This window comes from Chaetodon auriga, chromosome 7, assembly GCF_051107435.1.
Source record: "Chaetodon auriga isolate fChaAug3 chromosome 7, fChaAug3.hap1, whole genome shotgun sequence".
NCBI lineage: Eukaryota > Metazoa > Chordata > Actinopteri > Chaetodontiformes > Chaetodontidae > Chaetodon > Chaetodon auriga.
This window is the reverse complement of record NC_135080.1, coordinates 21502060-21527500: the sequence shown is the minus strand read 5'-3', so window position 1 is coordinate 21527500 and position 25441 is coordinate 21502060. Positions and strand designations below refer to the sequence as shown.

General features: G+C 41.4%; 2 protein-coding genes across 5 annotated transcripts in view; one reads left to right on the top strand and one right to left on the bottom strand.

Annotated features, from left to right (window-relative positions):
- Positions 1 to 10792, top strand: part of gap43 (growth associated protein 43) — a 13383-nt gene extending 2591 nt beyond the window's left edge. The window contains exons 2-3 of the mRNA XM_076734496.1: positions 5005 to 5644; positions 9481 to 10792. Of these exons, the coding sequence (XP_076590611.1) occupies positions 5005 to 5644; positions 9481 to 9560 (720 nt within the window). The 3' untranslated portion in view covers positions 9561 to 10792. The remainder of the gene's footprint in view (positions 1 to 5004; positions 5645 to 9480) is intronic.
- Positions 10793 to 12293: 1501 nt separating this feature from the next.
- lsamp (limbic system associated membrane protein) overlaps positions 12294 to 25441 on the bottom strand; it is a 412893-nt gene continuing 399745 nt past the window's right edge. For all 4 annotated transcript variants that reach the window (XM_076734636.1, XM_076734635.1, XM_076734634.1 and 1 more), the window contains 2 exons: positions 19447 to 19595; positions 12294 to 16384 (listed from right to left, as the gene is read on the bottom strand). In XM_076734636.1, the coding sequence (XP_076590751.1) occupies positions 16287 to 16384; positions 19447 to 19595 (247 nt within the window). In that variant the 3' untranslated portion in view covers positions 12294 to 16286. The remainder of the gene's footprint in view (positions 16385 to 19446; positions 19596 to 25441) is intronic.

Genomic DNA, 25441 nt, shown 5'->3' with positions numbered 1-25441 from the left:
CAACTCCGCCCAAACACCATCTCCAGCACCAGGACCGTACCTGCCTGTCCTGTCTAGCTCAAAGACGGCTACCTCCTCTCATACCATGGCTCCCCGTGCACCCAAAGCCCCTTTCCTTAGAGCTTCAGCCAGCTAGCTTCAGCCAGAGCACCAGCCACAGCCCTTATTTCCAGTTCTTGCCTCCACCACAACCCACCTTGTTTAACCCTGTAGCCCCTTTCCTCGAGCTCCTCTCCACTTCCACTTGCCCCTTTCCTCGTCCCCACTTTCTCTTTCCCTATCCCCTCCCCGGCCCCTAGGAGATCAGTGGCGATTGTGGAGCCTTTGTTCGAGGAGAGAGTCGGCATAATTGAATTAAAGGCAGCTCCAGAGGATGTAATGACGCTGGCATATGGCCGCTTATTAGTTGCTTCGGAGCATCTTTTCCCGGGCTGTCGTAAAAGAAACAGTGCATCCTTTAACATCGCTCATCAATTCACCGTCAAAGGACAGAGAGAGAGAGGGAGGGAGATGGCGAGCGGGGGCTGAGGCAGTCACCACCTGAGCCCCCCTCTCCTCATCTGCAGGAGATAGCTGGCTAAAAGGGTGTGGTGCTCCGCTGTGTCTGTATGTGTGTGCGAGAGAGAGACTGAGTGGGTAGCAGTTTGCTCAGTGAGGAAGAGAGTGAAAGACGACAGAAAGAGAAAGAAGGGAGAGGGAGATATTCAGCACTTGCAGACAGCAGCCAGTCTTCGCTCTTTGGTGTCTGGATGGTTCCTGCAGAAAAGCAGACAGCCATTGAAATCCTGCTGGATTTTTTATTGGAGAGGTGTCACTGCAGGAAGTACTGTATGTGTGCCACCGGCAGGGTGGCTAATATTATCTCCTGCCTGCTTGGGAATTGTCTTAATAAGTCACAAATGTTTGGGGAGTTTTTCCATTTTATTTAAATTGGTACTGGTAATACTAATGTACACAAATCTCCGTTAATTACACATTAAAGGGACTTAGCACTTGTTGGGTTTGTGATGAAAGGGCCTCTGCAAAGCAATGTTCTGCTAGTCCACCGTTATCAATGCAAATTTTACCGTTAATATTTCTCTCCCCTCTTGCTAGCGTTCGATCCCAGGCTGGGCGGAGCGGTGAGGTGAAAATGGAGTCTCCTGCTTGAATGGATCAGAATTAAAAAAGAAAAAAAGCCCAACATGATTATATTCACGCCTGGTGTGTGCATTAGCATGAGCAGTGGTCCTGTGGTAATTCAACCAGCCTAAACCTCACCACTCCACCGTGTCTTCCCCCGTTTCATCTCCCTTCTCCTGATCCCCCTGCCCCCCCTGAAGCACGTCCCTAATGGCACTGGCAATGAGGCAGTGGGAAGGTGGTGGACTGTTACTGTTTGTCACCATTGGGGGATGGTGTGTGTGTATGTGTGTGTGTGTGTGTGTGTGTGTGTGTGTGTGTGTGTGTGTGGAGAGGGTTATGGATCTGTCGGTAAAGCCACTGACTCTTGGGTGTGGTTCTCACTACAGCCGGTGCCCACCCAAGGACAGAGACAGACAGGGAGAGCGCACAGGCTGCAGCTGATAGGCAAAGACACATCCAGACGTCAGACAATGTACTGAACACATTTTAGCACAGTCATTTATTACCTTTACTGACAGGAAAGACAGAGACGTTTGTCCTCCGGTGAATGACACTCTTGTATATAGATAAATTAACCTGTGAGCCACTGTACATTTAGATTCTGAACATGAAGATATGGCAGCCATTATTTGTCACCTACATATGCTAAAGTGTCCTACTGCAAGCTTTTAATACTGTTATATTATGCTGCTACTATAATTGCAGGAGGGTTGCATATTCCGCTTTATAATCATGCAAGAGAGGTTACTTTTATATTGCAAACGTTACACTTTTTGCTGGATAATAAAAACAATTTTCAGTGTAGTGTATCTATGGCAACCAGAAAGACCATGCTCCAAGAGGAAGCACTGCGGGCTAATTGTAATAACCTATTTGATTAAACTGATAATGCAAATATGTTGTCTCACTGCAAATGAATGAAGGAAGGGTTTAAACGGTCACAGAGCCTTGGTGTGAAGACTTAAAGGGAGTGTACCTTGTACCTTTGGGAGGTGCTGCTGCTGTATTTATGAATGAAAATGTGTGCCGCACAGACACCGAGTGAAACAGCGCCTGCAGGAGGGTACGTGACCAGGGTTCAGTTAACAGTCAGAGTCTTGAAGAGGCAATTCTTGAAGTATTTGCAGTAATGTTTCCGTTTAGATAATACGAGATTTTAATGTAGCCACTATCTCGGTCATTAACCGCTGGTGCATTGTGTATTAAAGCATAATAAATTTGATGTGACAGGTCAGTACTGAATCTCACGGTCCATGCAAACTACACTTGTCAGAAAATCACAGCACAGCACTTCTGAGGGTGATGTGGAGACATATATCAATAATTCAAATGATGATGCTACAATTGTGGTCAAGCCGTGATGGAGATCTGTCTTCTCCACCGTCTTACGCTGATATGAGATCACTTGGCATTGCTGGTATTTTATTACATTTGCACTCAAACACACCCATATCTCTAAAGTAAATGACATGCCCTCCGTTCCAGAAATGATGTCATACCCCCATATTCCCAAACACCCTCATCCATCGCTTTCTCTTTCTCTCTGTGTCTGACTCACTGTATGTAGCCAGTTAGTAATTCTATTTAGAGTTAAGTGCTCCGGTCAATTTTTTGGCAATTGTAAGCACCCATGAGATCAGACATAATAAAACACACTGGAGACCGGCGTATTATTAAGAGCTGAGGGTGTGCCGATGCTGCTTTGTCAGTTCTTATAGTTGCTATCTGTTCTAATAGCAGGACACTTGATGAAGTTTATTTCCACACTTAATAGCTGCTTGTTAAGTAAACAGCTCTAGTTCAGATAAATCACTCTATGTGAGGAGGAGTGGATAGCCCCTGAAAATCTACCGTCGCTCTCACAGCCAGTGGTATCATGCTTTTTTTTTTTTTTTTTTTTTTAAATTACGTGCACAATATTGTTTCAGTAAGGTGGTGTATATTAAGAATTGCAGGAAGGCCCAGGGCAGGATTTACACCCTGAACCCTGGGGATGGCATGTGAATAAAGGTGGAGGAGTTGAATATACCAACACAGCTGTACCTTGGCCTCTCTGCTCCAATATTGGACTGACACACTGACCCTGAATATGACATGTTGGTTTAGGCCCTCTGGCTCTTAAATCATGTCACACAGATGTGACTCCTCACGCAGGCACCTGTCCAAGTCAAACCTCATATCCAATATAACGACACTATTAGAGACACAAGGTGTCAAGAAATAGGCTGATGGATGTCGCTACCGAGTCGCATCTTGAAAACCATTTCCACTGAAATTCACTGACCAACTGTAAACAAGGTGCTACTGCTCAGTGGCACAGACCGGCAGCATTGATATGTACACACACACACACACACACACACACACATAAAGAGCCCCCTCACCCCCACCCCAGGCACCCCACTGCTGCATCACACACAACCCCTCCTTAGCCATGCTGATTGCTCCACCTGATTTATGAGTTCCTATTGGCCTGCTCCCCTGAGGGGTCAGGTGCACTGCCAATCAGGGTGACATATAGTCTTTCATAGCACCAACCAGCAGACAGCGCCGTGATGAGTTAGCACTCTGGTTGTCAAGGTAACCTTTGATGGTTGGGAGGGGTATGGCAGTGAATGCTGAGGAGATTCTAGCAGGCAGCTCGTTCCCTAGCAGCCAGAGATGGAGCCGCCGTAGAAAGCTACTGTACCTAGAGACCAGAGATGGGCTCATTATTTTGGAGAAAGAGCCTCAGTTTTGAGCGCTTACATTTTTTCTTATTACAATTCTGAGGATATCATTAGCAGTGAATGCAGGCAATATTAATGAATGTCATGGAGAGGCTCTGCATTTAAGTTTCATTGTTCATCTATTTCAGCGCCGATATCAAGAGGACATGCCTCAGGATATCAACGTCATGCCCGGATCGAATAACCGCAATAAATGCCTAGAGTCATTTGTCGTGCCCTAAATCCTGATGTATCCGATTCATTATGTGGAGACAATCGACCCACACACACGTCTGTTACTCTTGTGATTCACAATGGCACTAAATCTCGTCTTTCCAGCACATGAAAAGATAAAATGCTGTATTCATTATACTGTCAAACCAATAGCTGGCTCCTCAGAAAGCCTTGATACCTGGAAGGACAAACACGCTCAAAACCATTCAGATTCTGCAGTTTTCACATCTTTATCATTTGGCTAACTGATGCTGCACTGCCTGCATGCTTCTTTGACAATTTGTGTTTGCTTCATGTTGCTTATTCACATTCATTTAAGGTGCACATTTAAAGCTTTTGATTGGTTCTATCTTGGCTACAAAATATTTTAGCTTGATTTGTTTGCCTATTCATTTTGAATGTACTGATTCATTTTGTTTGCCACTTTCAGTGCTCATCATTCATTCCTTTATTTGATTTGATTTCTTTTCATTAGATTTATATGACTCATAGCACAACCCACTATTTGATGGACAGCTACTGTATGGATCCGATTACTGAAGGTAATATCATGGAACCCCTTTCAATATTACACTCTGTACTGTCCTATTCTTAACCCTGCTCCTCATCCAGTCCTACACTTTTACTCAATTCCAAACCAGTCCTGACACCCTTACCCACCTTTTCCCAGTCTATAAGTAATGGTTATAGATAGATCGATTCATAAACCACCTCTTGTTGCATACACTTTTTCCTTTTTCTGACTTCTGACCTTTCAACACATGAAATATTGTGCCTTTCTTTGGTAGGATTCTAATCCCAAATAAAAGTATGCCAGCATGATATTTCGAGGTGATCATCCTGAAGCTACATACCCCCACAGTAGAGGGATTCTTTGCAAGTTGGCACAGTGCCTTACAGTAGATGTTAATCTACTGTATTTTCCCTTGGCTACCAGGTAGAGAAAAATGAGGAGGCAGACCAGAAGATTGAACAGGATGGCACTACCAACAAACCCGAGGACAAGGCCCACAAGGCTGCCACCAAAATACAGGCCAGCTTCCGTGGACACATAACTCGGAAAAAGATGAAAGATGGAGAGGAAGAGAAGGAGGGAGACAGTCCTGCTGCTGCAGAGGAGGCAACAGAGGGAGGAGAGGAGGCAAAGAAAGTGGAGGGAGAGGAGGCACCTGCAAAGGAGGAGGAAGCTGCAGGAGAGGAGGCCAAGAAGGAGGAGGAGACGAGCCAAGCCAAAAGCCCAGTGGCAGACAAGCCAGCTAACTCTCCGGCAGCTGCTGCTGCCTCTCCTGCGGGCGCAGCGACGTCTCCCGTAGCAGCAGCACCCGCTGCTGCCTCTCCTACGGCCGCCACAGCTCCCTCTGAGCCCCAGAAAGAGGAGCCAAAGGCGGAGGAGAAAGCTGAGGAGAAGCCCAAAGAGGTGGAGGCAGCCAAGAGTCCCACCACAGCCACAGCTGAGGAAAAGAAGGAGGAGGAGGAGAGTGAAGAGAAAAAGGAGGAGGCCAGACAAGCCGATGTGCCTGCTGCTGTCAGCCCGACAGCTGAGAAGGAGGAGCCTAACCAAACAAAAGATAAACAAGGTATGCAGATTATACTAAAGCTTCTAACATCTATTCATTATAGAAGGATTCATTAAGAAACCCATCACATAAATAGTAGATGGCCAATACAAGTAGACCGCTAAGGTAGCACCTACAGGAAGTTCTCAAGCTCTCTGAATCCAACACTTACATGCATGACTTTGCACGGGCAGAGACAAAAATAATTCCAGACACACTCAACAATCAAGAGGCAATTACTTACTGTAAATACTAATAAAGAAGAATAGGTATGCTTTCCCGTAGTCTGCTTGGCAGGCACCACAGGAAATAACTGCTTGTCGAGTCTTTGGGATTTAAACCTCTTTGGCAGTGCTCCACCATTCACTGGTTAACACAGAGACACAGCTCAATATTAGATTAGACAGCCTTGTATCTCAGCCTGTGCAAGATGAAAACTCCATACCAATGAGGCGGAGATCAGGATATAAACGCAGGGTTGGAAATGATTAGCGTTGGTGAAGAATGATGTTGTACAATGGGCTAGTGATGCCATCATGTTGTAAGCCATAAAGGTCCATAAATGTCTCAGATGGATTCATATGAATTTCATGAGGCCAAGACCAATATGCTACAGTCGTTTATTCAACTCTAACCACAAAGAGCGATGAAAATGGATGACCCCATTAAGTCCTTTTCACGCATCACAGCACATCAAAATATTTGATAATCTTGTTATTAGCTAAGTAAACCACTATTTACTGTCCAATTAGTGGAAACATATACCTGAGACGGAACACGAAGGCCATGAAACTACATTGTAACATAAACTCTCATAACATACAGTGCTTGACATGATCTCATATTTCTGGTCCAAGGACTCTCAGACTGGGTCAGACAGGTAGTTAATGGAGCATGCTCAGTCTCGAGTAGGCGGGGGTGTGAGGTGGGAAACACACACACATACACACACACACACACACGCACACACACACACACACACACACACACACCAACTGGAGAACTACAAGGAAACTAGGTCACCTAGGCAGCACTGTCTCCCTGTTGTCATAGTTACCACCTCGATGGGATGGCTGGCCTGCATGGAGCAGAGCAGGGATAACAGGTGCTCTGATTTCAATGAATGATTAATGATCCCTACTGGTCACGATCTACACTGGGGACGTCTGTCACAAACAAACACTACTTAACAAAGAACTGCTAATTAAAAAATTCACTGCTGGCCACAATCTGTTTTACCAACTGAACTGACTCCGAGAGAAAATTAATATTTATAACTAAGTCACTTGGTTAGGGTTTGTCAGTGCGCAGACTGGAGTCATATGCACAAGGACGCCAGGTACTCTGATCTGACTGAATAATTTATGAGGCAGTTGGGCTATGATCCAGATTGTCCACCAAGGGCAGTCCATGTCACTGGCTTCACTTAGTTACATCTGAGCAAGTTGTTGAGCATGATGACATAGCACTGCATAATCATACATAATGATATACTAATTCATTTCACTTATATGGCACCTGAAATGCAGCTCAAAATGCAGACAACTTACACTGCAATTAAAATATTAAAATACATTTAAGAATAAAATTGATAATAAAAACATGAAAAACAACAATCATTATCTTCCCAAAATTGTAATCTTCTACAATTGGGCCCTTGTGGACATAATCAAGAAATAGCAGTGGAGAGGTAACAACAGATTCTAGGTGAAAGCAAGGCTAAAAAGGAGAGGTTTCTTTGTTTAAATACCTCAATTAATATCAGTGCCTTCAGATTCAGATTACTGAAGTTTGGGTCCAAAACTGCAGAGAACAGCTTCACCATGAGTGATCCACTAGGGACATATCTGTGCATCATATCACATAATCAGGGGCCATAAATACATTTATAGACAGGTACAAGAATCTTAAAGTCTATCCAAAAACTAAATGGGAGCCAGGGCTGGGACTTAATGCTTATATGTAATAAAAGCATGTACAGGTTTCTCTGATAGAAGTCATATGCAGCTGTAAAGTTATTTTAGGTGTAAATGCTGAAAATGTGTGGTATTGTCACTTCAATACCACACATTTTCAGTACTGTAAGCACATTACTTCGTAGTCCTTTTGGACCTATAACAAGGACGTATATAAATTAGCTTAAGGAAATTTTGTCATCTGCATAGCAGTAAAATCAACAGTGTGCCTATGGAGGATGACCCCTAGTGGTAACAAAGACTTAAAAGTAGTGGACCCAGAACAAAACCTTGGGGCACTCCGTGTGGACTGTCTTTTCTTTGTTATGAGAGAATTTGAACTGAGGCATCCTTATGTTAAAAACAAAAACAAATTCATTCAGCTCTACTTTATATCTGAGTTAGAAGTTCCACTGAAAACTATGCGTCATCCTCTCATTAACATTGTTTACTGAAAACTGTGAAATAAGTGGGCAGTGTCGGCAAACCATGACAAAGATCACCAGACTTTGGGCGTTTTTTCCCCCTCATCTCCAATTCTTATTTGAAATGCATCAGCCAAAACTAAAACCAGCATTTTAGTCATTTATATTCGTAGAGTAAATAACTGAGGTGGCACTGATGTCAGAATACCAGAAATGACGGGCTGAGGCTCTGTGAAATTGCATTTTCATCACACAGTTCAGTGGCTGTAGAGAGAGAGACATTTTCAAGTCTGTCATACTGGCTAACAAGCTAATTACCTCTTACCTGGAAGATCATGCTGTCTTGAGTCACACACACACACACACACACACACATTCTCACACACAAGCACGAACAGACATGATCGCTCCACTTCTCTCTCCCTGCTTCGCCCTCACAGACACTCACACACATACACACACCCACACACATGCACTCCATCACCCTAATCTCCAATGCAATGATGTCATTCTCTGATGTCTCCTCTTTCTATGAAAAGAGTATGAGATCATCATGGTATGACATCACCGCTCTCAGGGCACTTGAAAAATAGGTTTGGTCAGAAACAATAAAATGAAGCTCCCAAAATTATTGTAGCTCGTATACTGTATGACAGGTTCTTATGAGGAAATGATTCATTTTTACTGTCGATTTTATAGATAATAGATATAATAACGAATTATAAAAATACAAATTTCTTACCAGTGAAACAACATATAGCACAGGATAAAAAACACAAAAAAAACACGAGGCATCACAGCAATGCTACTCAACGTACTTGCTTGGTAATGGCTGCGTGATGTATCATGGATCATTATTCAGCAGTATGCACCTGTTAGTAAGCCACCACTGGATGTTATTGCAGTGCAGTAGACTGTGGGCGTCACACAGTATCAGATGTGACAGGCTGAGATGCTGCTGTTAGCGTTGTGATGTCAGTTCAAATGCTTCATGAGTCCATTAGGAGCACTCTCTTCCTTTATTATTTACACGGCCAATATGGGATTTCAGACATTAGGTTGCACCCTCTGACTGACATGCTCGCTGTTTTAGCAGAGTTGACATCTTGTCAAAAACATGGAATGACATAGTTCTGTACTGTTTTCCAGAATTACCCACATTTTCATGATCTTCGAATACTACCTTCTGCCACTTTTTACACAGAGAGCCATCTGAGATGAAATATTTCAAACATCAAAAGCAGCAGCTGATCTTTGATGCTCAGTATCTCAGAAGACCCAGATGGGGCTGTATCATTCCACCCTCACAATGTAAAACCTCCTCTCCACAGGCTAATTTTCTCTTTTCCTCTCTCCACTCTCCAATCCACCTCTTATCTATCGTGTCCCCCCCCCCCCCCCGAACACCCTTACATCTCATTTTCCTCCTCTCGCTTTGCCTCTTTACCTTTCATCCTCCTTCCCTCCCTCCACCCAGATGCTGTAGAGGAGTCTAAAGCAGAGGAGGCCACCCCGGCAGATGCAGCGGCGGAGGCCACCGAGTCCAAGGATGACTAAGGCAAAGTCTAACCTAAAGAAAGCAGAATTAAGAGTATGAAGAATAACACAAAAACAAAAATCTTAAAAGGTTGCTCTCTGCCTTCCCAATGTGAAGGCAGTCCGTTTCTATTTGTTTGTCATTTTTTGTGTGGCAATGATTTTCTCATGTTGGGGGAGTTTCCAGCGTGAAGTTTTTTGGCTCAAGCTAATAATATGAGGAAGTGATGATGATGACGATGATGCTGTTGTTGATTATGAAAAATGATTGTTACCTTAATGATGATGATGATGATGATGGAGGAGGAGGAGGAGGAGGTGGAGGAAGAGGATTTGATTTGGTACATCTTCACTATCTATTCTACGTGAATCAGTGGTGGATTGAACGCTCCCAACTGGATATTTCCACATTTAAAACGCATTGTGAATGCACCATACTTTATTTGCATTGCAATGCACTTTCTTTAAACACATTTTGCGAATAAAATCTGTACTTCTGCAAATGCACGCACAAAAACAAGCTGGTTTTAAAATGCAACTCTAGTTTTCAACACAGTGCAAATGTATTGAGAACACAGCAAAATAGGTAATGTACTGACACATCGGATGGAGAATAGAATGTATTATTAAATGTGTCAAATTTCCAGTTGGGCAGCTTTATCCTGAATCCAAAACCCACATATAGGACAAGACTATTACTCTCTCTCTATTCTGCTTGAGTCATTCAAGCTTGGTTTACACCCCTTTTACAAACTCTCTGTTTACTCACATATACAGTAAAGGACCTGTTGCTATTTAAATGACATGATCATATAATAAACTATAGAAATCAGCTATAGTATTGATGTAACTGGCTCTTACATTGACGATTTGTGTGCTGCCAACCAAACGTGAGAACAGTAGCATGAACCATCGAACCAGATGCATGATGGGAACTCTCCCTCTGAGAGGAACTTTTTCGCAGTCACAAAAACTTAAGAGGTGTGGCGGCTTCTTTTTGATGTCTTTGGTGTTGTTATGACAGTTTATATGAATTGGAAAAATACTCTTGCACTGATGTTACGAAAAAAAAAGTAAAAAAATCAAACAAACGAGCAAAACAAAAAATACTTTTCCCATGTTCCAGTGAGTGCAATGTCCAGTTTCAACCTTATCAAGGAGTTCAAACTTGTGAGAAAAAAATATGAAAAACATAAAAATGGTTTCAATGTCTGTTTTCAAAATAAAGCAAATGTGCCAATTACCATCATAAACTGTGGAGTTTGTTTAAAGTCCATGTTAACATGATGCTGTTACTTCAGAGGATAGTATATATCTGGGGGCAGGACTGACTTAGCTTATCTTAGCTTAGCATAAGACTGGAGACGGGGAAACAGGAAAAGCTGGTATAAGGTTTTATCCAAGTTTCTGAAACCATTGTTACATGCAATACTCCAAATTCATTGCATGTAAATGCACCCAGAACGGATTTCATCTTGAATATCTCATAAATTAGAATGAGATAATCATTTGCAGATCCTTGAAGACGCAGCAATAACAATATGGAAGAGCACATGTGTTTGCTGGGAGTTAGAGTGAGACCCTAATGACTTCTGTCAAAATAGTATGGTTCAGTAAAAATGAAAAAAAAAAAACCTTACAAGGTTAACATGAATACCAAAAGTTGTATGACCTTCACACTAATGAAGCTGTTCTTGGAATGAGGATAATTTCTCTCATATTTTCTTTTATCCACCTCTCCCTTCTGAGTCAGACACCCCCACACCTTCCTCCCTTATACTCTTATCTTAAAAGTGGAAAAAAAAATCCAGCCTCATCCTGTCATTATTTCTTTCTTAAATCCCTCTATTTCAAGGACTAATATTTCTCTCATCCCTTCATTTTTCACATTTTTGTGGAACAAAAAGTTGAATGATTGAGCTTCACTGTGCAGAATGATGCAAGTGCAGAGAGACACTAGACGACTGTTCTCACATTCACCTCCTAAAAGTGGAAAGCACCGTGAGTGACTGAAAATCCAGTTTTAAAGAGATGCCTTTACAAGCATGTGCACATACACTGAGAAGCAGGAGATCTCGTGACCAGCAGTTAAACCCTGGAAATGAAATATAACAACAGATTCATAGATTCTGGAATTTTAAATGAGGGAGAAGGAGCATCTTAAGCATTTTAACAGGATATTGGAACTTTTTTGCGTGGAAAAGCCATTTCAGACACAAGTTATTATTCAAAGCAAAGTATTATATACACATCTTAAAACATGCCTGGAGGAGATCTTTAAGCTAGTTTTACCAGCGCAACCAGTGTCTCTGGATATGCACAGTTATGGTATATATAAAATATGACATCTACTTTCGCCGCCCACGTTTTCCCAACTGATGTGAGGGTTAGTGCTGGAAACAGTGCAGCTACAGGCTTGTTTTTCTGACCTTTGACACTGCTGCATTCCCTGTTTTCTCTTCAGAGTCAGAGGCTAATAATGATGCAGAATAATGAGTTTTTGTTCTCATCCTGCCAAATACTGACACAGTGCACGCATAATTTGGTTTGTTATGACACCTTGTGGTGAAACGTTTAACTGCAGCACGTCCCATGGCACAGTGATGTGATATGAAGCCTGTGCCATTATGTTGAGACAATAACACCAGTCTTACCTTTCATCTCTGGCGCAAAAAAACTGGAACATTCCCTTGGTGATGAGCTGAATCTCAGCTGTATTTCTCACACTTTCTGAAGACAAAAATTCCTTCCAGAGAGAATATAACAATACATATATTATTTTATTTGCATGTTACATGGTGATAAACACAACAGTACCATTGAGATTCCGTGTGTTCCAAGCTATCTCCAAAAAAAGAGGTTACTTGCCCTGACAACTCAAGTCACATTCAAATACAGAACATTAAATTCAAACAACTTTATTTTGTGTTATGAACATTTTCTCATATACCTTTATTACATATCATTTTTTTTTAGAAACTGACTGCAATCACCTTATGCCATAATAAAGTAAAGTAAAATAGAAAAAAAAGGGACATTGCTGTATCATAATCCATGACTGAATCTTCATTTCCCGAAGGGACGTATAAAGGTGATAGTTACATTTTCTGTTTCAATTTTTAAATGTTGAGTTGTATAAACACAATCTTATGGATTTGCTGACTTTACAACATTCTACTGTAGAAACATCAGACTGTATATACACACAAAGGAGGAAAAGAAAAAAAAAAATTAAGCATTTGAACTTAAAGGAGAGGGTTACCACTGTAACCGTCAACGGAAAGTGTAAAGTTAGCTGTCTGGCCAACTCATGTCATGTATCTCATGCCTCATGTTAACGTCTCAGGCAGTAATAATAATGAACAGAATCAGAATACACACGCGCACATACATAAGCCAACAGTGAAGCGATGGTGATGTTTTTGAGGCTATGCTCAATAGTAAACTCGATACATGTATCTACAGTCATCAGTAGATATCCAGGTCTGTCTACAGGGGGTTGGTGCTGTGTCCATAGGCTGGCTGTTGGTCTCTATGAGCACTGGAAGGACAGTATTTCCTTATTCCGTTCTGCTTTAAGGATAAGACAGAGCTCCATGGCTTTTACATAAGTGGTCTTAGTGTCGGTCAGCATGTAGTGGCTGGTTTTAACCTGCATGGGCACACACTGGTGAGGTATTCCTCACATGGAAATCACCTGAATGGTAAAAAGGTTAGACAATGATAGTCAATTGACTGTGGCATCCTTTAAAATAAGATTCGTCACGCTTTTTGCATCGATGCAATGAACTCTACCCATCATGCATTCTAAGCAGGGTAAAACAAATGCTGAACACAATTTGGAGATATTTGTCAGGGTCTCCTCCAGCGAAAAAAAAAGAAAAAAAAGAAAGAACACATTTTAGTTTGTTTGAGAGTCTGCCCAAGGCCAGCCTAGCTCTGCCCTGAGTTTTTTTTGAATGCGACACATAATGACACACAGACTTGCTGAAATAGACATGTAGCACAGATCACTCTCATGCAAGCTCATCATGAAGAACAATTTCACCACAGATTTCAGATTATTCACTTCTTACTACAGTAAGAAGCTGACTGCTGCTGATGAACTAGCATCCTCGATGCGGACTAGCCAGTGGCTTAAAAGCGGTAAGAGAGTCTGCAGAAACACCAATGTAGTAGAAAAACATCAGGAGTCAAGTTAATCCACATTAAAGTGGATACGCCAGAGTTGTTCAGTTGTAGAAAAAATAAATAAATAAAAAAGAAACGTGTGAGATGATGAAAGCTGAAAAACAAGGAGCTTTCTTATCATTTGCTAGACTGAGAAATCTAATCCGATATTGTGAACGTTGTGACTGATAGAGACGACAGAAATGTTGCTTTAACAGTTTAAATGCTTCAGCTCGCACTAAAACTGTGGCCTGTTTCAGTCTCTGCACAGCTCTACTTCTACTGTTTGACCCACATGAAAATTAGACTGGTTCAGATGGCATTATCAACACTACAAAGTCACACAGCCATGGCCTCAGAAGCATTTACAATGAAAACACCGGGAACAATGTCTTTAATGCATGATAAGGATGACATTAATTACATGTGTTTTACAGTACTACTACGATCTCAGCTTGCTTGTTAGGAGAGCGGAGATGTGAACACACATCCGGCCGAGGAGCTGAGCAGGGTGCTGGAGTCCGTACGCTATTAGTCACCTTACAGCAGGTCAAAATAAATGGCAAAAAAAGGCAGCTAACCAGGTTCGGCGATTCTCATCACAACAGCAATGACCTCTGAGCTGTTTTCTGGAAAGGGCTGCACTCTTTGAAGGATCTTCTTCTTTGTGTGTTGAAAAATATGACAAGTGTAGCATTCATCTCGCTGATTTGTTTAGAAAGAAATGAATTCAGTGTGATGAGAAAATGCGCTGGACATGCGATTTAATGCAATTATTGTGTTAAAGAGGCCCATCAGCGCAGCGGCCTTGGTGGCCATTGAGGGGAATGAGCATTCAGTATTTTGTTTTCTGCTCTCATATTGAACTCCTGGTATATGAAAGAGCATTACAAGCTAAATATAATCTTCCATTCCCTGTAACATCATGTAAGCTAGCACTTGTATCATCTCAAGGATAGCTACAATAATAACTGCACAAACTATCTTCTTTTAATGCTAGACCTTTTTTTAAAAAAAAAAACCAAAACATAATTGTCTAATGGGCTTCAGTTCACATGATAGAGCAGGGTTGCCAGTTCAAGAGATCTACAAGTTAATCATCCTCAACAAATTGCTACCCTACTCAGAAACATGGACACATAAAATTTGCCTTTTCATATAGTATAAGGACGTTGGATTCAAGTATATATACACACACAGCTAATATGAATGAGGTAAAGACAGAAAAAAATAACCTCAATATCAATATATTATGATTTTTTCTGTATCGTTTCATATTAAAACACACATACTTCTTTGAAAGAGAGAAACTAAAAAGTAAGTCATTCATTGGTGTCATACATTTTTATCCAAATTCCAGCAGTATAGAAGAATGATCCTAAACTCAGAAACTAAAAGCAGACACTGTATGTGGTACAGTGGTACACTGTATGTGTGTAGCTAAATGCTAAAGCCTGCTGTGGAGCAGAGACACACTGCACAGTGTGGTTGGCTGGTCATCAAACGAGCAACATACACTGCAACAATGCTGTCTGCTTCCTGTTGTTACAGCGGCAGAACAAGTTGTCTTATCATAGAGAAATACAAAATTTTACTATGTACAGCGCGCATCATTATAACCTACTGTGTTTCTTTTCCTGCTGCAAAAGAAAAGAGGAATTATTTTGGAATAAAGGCGAGTGGTTGCAAAGCCACTGTATGAAGATGTAGGTATCCATCACCAGATAAACTAATTTCCTCGTGTTTGCACTCAGCATGGTTTAGCTCAGTAGGATCAAGTCGCTTCTGTTCACTGCATCATCGATTTCTGGTCTTGGCTGTAACAACCCGAGTGACTGCTGCATCTAGAAACACTGTCGCTGATTGGGGAGATATCTGGCTAATGCTCTGTATCTTTGCTTCAGTCTAGTAGCATCAGATTATGGAAGTACAGACTTTAATATCAAGTCATCACAGAATCAGCTGCAGTATTTTCCCTTTGATTTCTGTACGTGTTAGTTTCAAATCTATATAGTTTATGGATATTTGGCAGATACTTTGCATGTTGCTCATTAATGCACTGGTTAAACACTTGGTTAAATCTAAAATTTAAGTTAACATAATGCATCTATGGGAGTAAGAAGAAATATACCTTATGTCTTCAGTACTTCTAGAGACAAATGATTGTTGGCGTCCCTGTGAGTGGGGTGCCTCTGCTTTCATTCGCATGAAGACAAAAATACAACAAATCCCAAACCCGATCCAAACCCCGAATACAAGATATAGCAGAAACAAAGAAGTGCATACAAATTAAAAAGAGCAATGCAATTCTTTAAAAGAGCACTGTTTGCTTGTTCTGTCCTTCATTTCACTGTTTTTTTGTTGTTCTGGTAACATTTTACTCATAGCCCATCACTTTTCGTAATATCTGTAAGCAGTGCTTGAGAGCACACAAGGTTTTTGTATCATGAAGCAAACAGTCTGGGGGGGGGGGCGGTAAAGTTGGTAATAAGGTAGCAGTAAGGATGTTGGTGAGTTGGAGAGAAGGAGAAGGAGGGAAGGCCAAGAGGGGGGAGAAGACGACGAGGGAGAGCAGTATTAACACTTGAAGAAAAGGCAGGCGAAGCAGGCCAGCAGGAGCCACAGTGATTGAGATACACAGGCAGAGCCGTTGATATCTCGACCGGTCCCAGGTCCTGTGGAGAGAGAGAGAGAGAGAGAGAGAGAGAGAGAAAGAGAGAGAGAGAGAGAGAAAGAGAGAGAGAGAGAGAGAGAGAGAGAGAGAGAGAGAGAGAGAGAGAGAGAGAGAGAGAGAGTGCTCAGTCAGACCAAATTATAATATACATTTTTACATGTGGACTTCCTCTGACTCAGTCAATACATAAAATCTAATGGGAGCTATAACTATGGACTTTAGAGGTGTTTGGTGACATCTAGTGGCCATGTTGTGTTCTTCACTGCTGTGATGGAAGCTCAAGCCCAATTCATGCTTCAGAGAGCACACAAGGGGCATAAGCAATATGTATGGTAATACATGGTGGCACGGGCACTGAAAGCTCAATGCGGAGCAACTTAAGAAAATGCATGCAAATAAACAAAGCAGAAATACAAACACAGAACCACACAGCAAAAACAGAAAAGACAACCACAGAAATGCTGCAAGTTGACGAGAACACAGCAGAAAACCAAAGGGGTTCCCGGGGGACAGTAAAAATTGATGAACAAGCACAGAAACACCTGAGGAAATTGTTGCCACTTGGCTCTTGAAGTTGCTTAAGTTGACTTTGTGTCAATCAACATGGACTAACAATTCATTTTTATCGAGTTTTTCTAGATCTGCTGGTAACCACCATTCAGCCTCTGGCACCCAAATCAAATAATGATACATAATATCTGAATCATGCTTGGTCTGTTTCATGTTTTATTTTGAAAGTTACTCTCCTCATGTGTCATGTTTTTGATATACTTCCTGTCTTTGTGTGGTTTTCCTACCTGTTTTCTGTGTCACCTGTGTTTCATTAATTAACAGCGTCTTGTGTATTTAGTCCATGTATTTTCAGTTGCTAGGTCGTCTGTGTTTGTTGTGAGTCAGTATTCTCGCCTGAGGTCCCCGTACTATTCTGGCTTGGTCTTACTTCAGTTTTTTGTATTGTACCTTTGTTTTGGATTTGCCTCAGCTTGCTTTTTGTTTTATCTGCCTGCTTGGTGCCCTGCACTTGGATCCAAACCCCTTGTTTCCCCTCACCCCTGCATACACAACTGTGACGTTCTATTCTCATTTTCATAAAGTGAAATAAGCTGCTGTCTCTGTGACCTGCTGTGTTTCTGTATTTCGTTGAGTTTTCTCATTTTTTTCTGTTTTGCTCCATACTGTCAAATTAATGTAGATGGTTCCTTAATTTACTTTTTTTTTTTTTTTTGCGGGGGGGGGTCCTTTTCCATCTTGCACATCTGGCGAAACCACAATGGTCACAGCGGATGTTCTGCCTTTCACAGCAAGGGTGGGAACACTGTCTTAAAATGGAGTGCAGTTGACATGGCACACAGCAGGTATGACACTGACTCTGTATCAGATAATAATCAGACAGCAGCAGGTCGTGGAGATACTGCGGTGAACTTAAATTTCATCTTTTCGCAGCTTTGTTGGCAGAGACAGTATGGTGTCTTTTCCATCTGACTTCAGCCACTATAAGAGATAAGAGATAATAACAGAAAATATGCCCTGTATATCAGTCTTTATTGTGGATGATGCTGCTGTTTGCGTGCCAGATGCAGTGGATACTATGTCCAATTTCTCAAATGCACCCCCACGGAAAACACCTGCTGTGATATCACTGTTTGGGGTGGGGCCAGAAGTGTAACATGCTTCAAAGCTTGGTTCTAAAGAGCAATTCAAGCTGTTTTCTGCCTTTTGCAATTCAGTAAAACAACTATGTTGGATCTCACAAATCAAAATGTTGGATTTTTGTTAGTCATGGGGCCAAAATCATAGAGAATTATCATTCGACTCCATAGTTCTGTAAAGCTTTTTGGCATCAACCATGAACTGTATAGCTCAGTCTGTGCTTCTCTCATCTGCCTGCCTGCCCAGCAACAAATAGCAACTGCTACTGACCAACTGGTGAACGTACTTGAGCATCTAGCTGCTAAAGAGTCAGGAGGAGGTGATGGAAACCAAAGCTGAGCATTCATCTGGTAGTCTGAAAATAAATGCTAATCTTGCTTTTGTATCTGCTGGATGTCTAAGAGGGCAGCTGGTTACAAACATATTAGCCCTACTGTGTTAAAGTGTTTGATCCAGTGAAATGTCAACCTGTTTAAATGTGTTTTTGCCCCCGTGTGGCCAGAAATAGACCATGCAACTATAAACTTTCCCAAACCAACATTAGCTTGCTTATTAATATGCTTTTTTTTTTTTTTTTTTTAACTGATATTCATGTCCTGATCACAAATTTATTTTTACCATTCAAGTCTTACCTTTGAGTTGTATACATTGCGATAGTGATTTGACCTCATATATAGGTCTGTGGTACATCATATATTGGGTACATTGTGGAATATATATATATATAAACAGACCCGCTTGTTGTTGTTTCTCTTTACTTATTTGGAATTGGAAAGTACACTCTGATCATAAAGTTACAAAGCAAAGCTTAGCTTTCCCTCCACCAAGCTGAATGGACAATTATGGAAATTATGAAGACCATAAACTGTCCCATTTTGGGACTTGAAAGTGGATTTCAAGCATCAGAGAGCAACCTATTCCTTTGACTTTACTGAAAACCTTTGAACGTTTCACCCAGATACCACAGGTCACCTTCCTTCTCAAGCCATATTCCTGGATTTCCATATGGGTTCAGTTAAAATGACTCTCATGCAGAGTTCAGTGCACTTTGCACAAATGACTAAAAATGATTACACAGCCAGATTCTATTTCACATACTAGCTTCCCATCCCTAGCTTTTGCAGTGAAGCTTAAACAACAGCACACAACTACAGTGAGTTTCCCGCCAGTTGATTTTCAAGGATTCAGCGACAAATTAGGTGAATAGAATTAACAGCTCAAAGTCTTTTAGTCTCACCTTGAAACTCACAGTGTTTGGAATTACAGTTTGTTTAAACGTAGAGGTGATACTACGACCTTACTGGGACATTTCACACTCAATACTTCATCTGTGTTGTGAGGTATAAAATCCCAAGATGCATCTCAATGATAATTGTAGAGCTTTTAATAAAATAGGATTCTTCCATCACTCACTATAGAGGAAAAGACTGGCATTCTGGACGCCCAGTCGGTTCGAGGCCACACAGGTATAGTTGCCATAATCCTCTTCAGTGACGTTGGCAATCATGAGAATTGTGGTAGTGCCAAGAATTTGGATATTGATGCCCTGGGAATTGGACAGCCTGGAGAGGAGAGACAGACAGAAGTCAGGTCATTTTAAATAACTTGCAAAGTAATGAAAATGAGAGTGTAAGCCAGAAGGGAGTTAGTGACATTTTGGGCAAAAAAAAAAAAAAAAAAATAAAAAAATAACACCTGTACAGTGTCTGCACAGGTAAAGGAGAGGGGTCACTTCACCAGAGCTTTATTAACCAAACAGAAATACAGATTTTATACTAAAAGACAATACACACTTGACTGATCAGGCTTGATTGTGAGCCTTACAGCAACATGGTATTTTTCAAACTGTGACTGACAGGATTCAGCTGACTGTGGTGCTACATTCCCTCCAGACTGTACTTTCATATGTGAGGCTTCTCACAAAATGACTTATGACTTTAAATTTCTCTGTGTATTAATTATATTTAATTTATGCTAATGTGACAGTTTCTGCAAATCTGCTATACTGAAGGTTGTGAATTAGACCTTTGAAGACAGCCAAATCCATATGCTTCCACATAAATAACAGACTTTAATTACTCAGTCTCAAAAACACACAGATAAATGTCAGTATTTACCATACACACTATAATGAACTGCGGATGGAGCTGCATGACACCACCCATGTGTTGGCAGACTACTGTTTTGGAGCTGTTTTGTGGCATTATGGCCTTTGCCATCTTGGTTTTTTGAAGCCGCTTTTGCGCTTTTTTGAAGGTGATCATCTTTGGATGAGAGTGTAGAGGTTGTGGGGATACGCATTGCTAAGCCTCTGCTCTGACTGGATCTGACTGAGGTATTTTACTTTACATGGGACCATAACTTACAAAATGAACATCATGCTGTATTGAAGAACAGCTGAAACCGAGATTAAGACCATAAACTCATTGGGAAACTGTTTCCTGAGGTGGTAAATGAAGGGTTCCCCTATTGCTGACCATTAGAAAGACTGCAGGTGTAAGGCACTTCCACACTGGCTTCATTTTTCAGACACGGAAGCTCCGTCCACTTATCATGTTGTTTATGGTATTAACAATACTGTGTGTGAATGAAGGTCTTCAGATAGCTTATTCTGGAAATAATGGAAAATGGAAAGTAGTGCTGACAATCACTTTGCAAAAGCAGTGTTCATTGTCATGTCCGTGAACTTTGTGAGTGTAGGCGTCGAGGGGAGATGAGCCTTTTTCATTTTAGAATAAATCTTTTTAGCTAACAGTTGAACACAATGCTGCATTTACAGTAAGCCTTGACATTTGGGTTATGTGGTTAGCAAACAAAACAAGATGCAGTTTTCACACTGTCCAGACTGTGCTTCGTCTATTGTCATATAGGTTTCAAGCCCAACATGTCATTGTTCTCTTCTTTTTTGTCAGATTGCTTTGTTGTCACCACACAAACAAACAGAATCATTGTTATCCCGTTTTCAGATGAAAGTTCAGTTTGCTGCTTAAGTCCTTCCCTGCACTCCTGGGAGTCTTAATAACCACCAAACTTCTGACAATCAATTATGTCAACCTTGAACCGCTTTCAGCACAAATTAATCAATATATTTTGCTGAGTCAGACTGTATACCTCGCTGATGAACTGTCCCTTACATCATCACAACTAAATAAAGCTCTTTTAATAACACCGTGCACATAATGGCTTCTGCTTGTTCTCGGCTGATTGAGCCCTTTTGTATCATGAATGAGGTGAAGTTCATTTAAGGCGCCTCAACTTAATCCTGCTTAAGTCTGGGTAATGTGGTAATCGGAATTTGAGCAGGAGAGCGAGAAGTTTATGCTGACACATACTTGGGCGATAGGAAGTATTAACATAAAAAGGGAAACGCACATCACGGCACAGCATAATTTGGCTCACTGGGGAGTGGGGACTTGATAAAGTGCTGAGGTCCTTCCCATAGGGACACCTTGGGAGCGGTGGCAGTGTGTGTGTATGTGTATGAAAGCGAGGAAGCCACAGCAAAAGAGAGACCTCAGGGAGGGCAAGTGCACCGGCAGTGGCCCCACTTCATCTAAAAGCCAACCCCCCTCCCACGATAAGGCCAGCAGCAGATATATTCTCCAGTGTGTCTTCAAGAGAAGTGACTGCACTATTAAAAAGGCCTGCCTGCCCATAGAGCATGCTGAGAGACCCAGATAATACACAACACCACAGGGGAGCTGAAGGCAAACAGCAATTTTTACTGTAGATTACAGCGCATGATTGTAATGCAGTAGCAGGGGAACAAACTGACCTAAACAGGTCAAAAGAGACAGAACTTTCTTTTGTTTTCACAGTAAACATTTCAGGTTGGACTCTAGTTTTCTTCACACACATGCTTTGAGTTCAAATACCCAGCAGCAGAAAACTGGAGTGGATCTCTGGCCTCCCAGAGTGCGTCGTCTTTTCTATTAGCATTTATTGAGCTCAACATTTCTGCTGCCCATTTTAACTTTTAACGCATTGGCACAGCACATCTGCAACCGGCAACAACTCTTGCTTTTGATTTCAAGCTCATCCTAAAATATGCCTGCGTCTCTGCCAGCTTCTTCATCTGGCATAATAGACTGGAATACATTATCAGAGGAGTTGGCAGAAACTGTGCTCGTCAACCTTTTCTCAAGTGCTCTCATCATCCCTGTGTCATTATTTTTTATCTTTCCTCACAGGCAGAGGGCAGCAGTGCTCCTCTGGATATCTTCAGTGATCATTTCTTGAGCCGCTCTGTTACATTAAACCCTAAATTGAAATGACTTGACCCCTCTATTTGGCGGAGGGCATGCAGTGTGTGTACGGGGCTGTGGTCGCAGGACGGCAGGGATGAAAGACCAGACCAAATCATCAGTTGGACGGATTTGATTCTGTAGCGTGTGGGAGCATCTAAAGTAGGTTATCACTGCCAGAGAAAGTGACAGGCCTGTTATGATTCATGGCCGATGATAAATGAAATCAAGTGAAGAGTCCTGCTGAGACTTGTAACCCAGAGATGATTGAAAACGGTTCAGTGGCTGTGACAGTCATGTATCAGCTGACAAAACAACAAACAGATCTGTCTGTCACATTAGCTAACAACTCACTTTGGATTTTCTCATGCCACAAACATAGACAGAGTGATTTACAGCAGGGCACAACATCCAACTTTAAAAGATGCTTCTGTTAGCAGACAATGGTTGATTCTACAAACACATCTCTACAGACTGTCATGAACTGTGGAGTTCATAAAAGCCACGACAGAAAACTGGACAATGTTTTGTCAGATTTTTAAGGTAGCAATGGAAAATTACAGAATCATTTGAAAAAAGGAGGCTGAATTTACAGTTTGATTCAAATTTCATCATGCATAACCAGACAGACAGGTCAGTTAGTAATCGTTATCAGTTATGAGCTTGTGGCCAGCTGCTTTAAGATAATGATGCATCTGTTTCTACTGGGCTGACTGGGTCTCTGAGGGCCATGGAGACTCTCAGATCTTAGTCAAGCCAGAAATGCGAGGTGGTTCATTTATTGAATTATGTTTCATCAGCTGAGGTGGTCCACATTTTCATGTGGATATCATGACTGACAGGGCGAGTAAGCACAAGGTGAGGTGAGTTCAGCCTCTCCTGTTAGAGGAGGAGAGAGCAGCATGCTCTGCAATCTAGTTTGTGTTCGCCAGCTTGTGCCAAGAAGTTTGTTTGAACTCTGCAGTGTTTACTCTTTGGTTTGTTGGGGCAGGTGAGAGCGATGCCTTTCGAACTTGGCACACTAAATAACTGGACTGAAAATGTGTGTCTCGACTGTATTCCAGGAGAGCTGCGGTGGTGGTTTGTTTGGGGGGATACAGCTCACCAAGAAGAAATGAGAATAAGAGTTGGAAGTAGTTAAACAGGTCTGGACCAACAGGCAAGAATTCATTTCAAATTTCCTGGTAAGGGTTGTCATACAATTTACAAAACATGTATTGTGTATTGTGGGTATGGGAATAGTTTTAACACATACTTACTTCCCCACTTAACAAATCAGAAACATAGCATTTAAAATATAACAGCGGATCAAGTAAAACTATTAATCAATGTCAAACACAGCGAGACTTTGCAGTGATAAATCCTGCATCTGAGGGGACTGCTAATTAAAATCTGAAACATGACAGTTTAGTTTGTTTGTCAAAACGCTGTTAAAGGAAAGGATTAAAGAAGGCTGAATTCAACAAGGGACCAAACTTCTAAAACTGTAGATTTTGTATTATTTTTAATTTTTTTTGTGTGTGTGTTTCAGCCTGAAATAATGAGAGATGACAGTCCATAAATTCTAATAGCTTTCCCCATCTACTCATTTTTCATGTGTTTTAAGTAGGATGACCAGAGCAGGCGAATTGTAAATTTATAGTACATGGCGTAGGAAAATGGGAAAAAATATAAATAAATAAAAAAAAAAAATTGACAGAAGCTTGCCAAAGCCAGCTACTGTTCTGACCAATCATAAGCCAAAGCTACAGTGGGAAACACAACGCGGACTATTTTTTTGCCCAAGATGGTAACTCCTGTGTCTAATTTAGCAAGTCACTGTCAAGTCAGGTTGCCTTTTCCTTCTCTAACTAACACATTTTTCTGAGTGGCTCCTGAACACAACACACGTGTCACAGTTGCTATTACATCAATGCATCATGGTGACTGTCACCAAACATAACATGATGTGGAGTGTGCGCTTTTTAAGAGAAATGGAAAAATGATATTTTTTCGTTGTTGAAGTTAAAGGTCAGTTAGTTTGTGGTGAAGCTCAAAGTGATGAAGAAGTCCAACATTGAGCATCATTACAGCTATTAACATGCCAAACTGGATGAGTGACAAATGCACTTGCAGTGAAAGCTCTTCAGCAGAGTTTGGGTGTCCAACAAGCAGCTTCCACAGACAACATTCTGACGGAGACAGTGTTATGCAGGCAAGATTTGTGGTGAGCAAGCTAATATCTAAGAAGCTGAAACCTCATTCAAAAGGAGAGTTTGTGAAGGAGTGCCTTGTTGCAGCTGTGGGGCTGCTTGCACCAGACAAATTTCAACTGTTCCAAAGTGTCAGTTTGTCTAGAATAATTCATAGAGATGAAGGAAAACCTGTCGTGGAAACTCAGTGATAGCAAGTGTCTGTCACGGTGCAGCCAACTTCGCAGCTCTCTGCTTTCAAATGTGAAATCGTTTGAAGTGGAATTAAAGCTGTGGCATTTGCAACTGGAATGAGGGAACACTGTGCATTTTCCTCCTCTGCAAGAACAAAAGCCTGCTATGAGATATATATATACTGTGTGTGTGTGTATATATATAGCAGGCCAGCTGTGAGTAGCATTAGCATCATCATCATCGTCACTACCATCTGACATCAGACACCTCTCCAATTAGAAGCAATGCCTCATCACCAAGGTTAAAGTCATATATGTGTTCAGTAATTTAGTATGGCCAGAGGCGCCACCATGGGGGAACCCAGGGGGACCCCATTGCCCATTAGAAGGTTTTTGTGCGGTATCGAAACTCATCACACAAAACTGAGGTTAAATAATTTCCTCGGTTGTCATTAGGAGCTGTGTGTTACCATTAAAGTCCTTCAGATGATTTACAATCTGGCACTTCTTGAACTACAAGAAAATGTTGACACTGACAAAGGGAAGGAGCTTTAGTATGACAGACCAACATCTTCATTATATTCGGTGTTACAGACACCTGTCGTAAATGGTGCAATGAAATGTTATCGGTGTCGTAAAATGTCACCATAAATATTTGCAGAAGATGCAATACGAGATTCTAGTTAACGACATCTGCATTAACATCTGATAAATGCACAAGGCCTTCTAATTAGCTAAATGCATGCAGCCTGTGGGACTGAATGCCTGACAGCTCATGGTCCCTGACTGGCCTTACCTG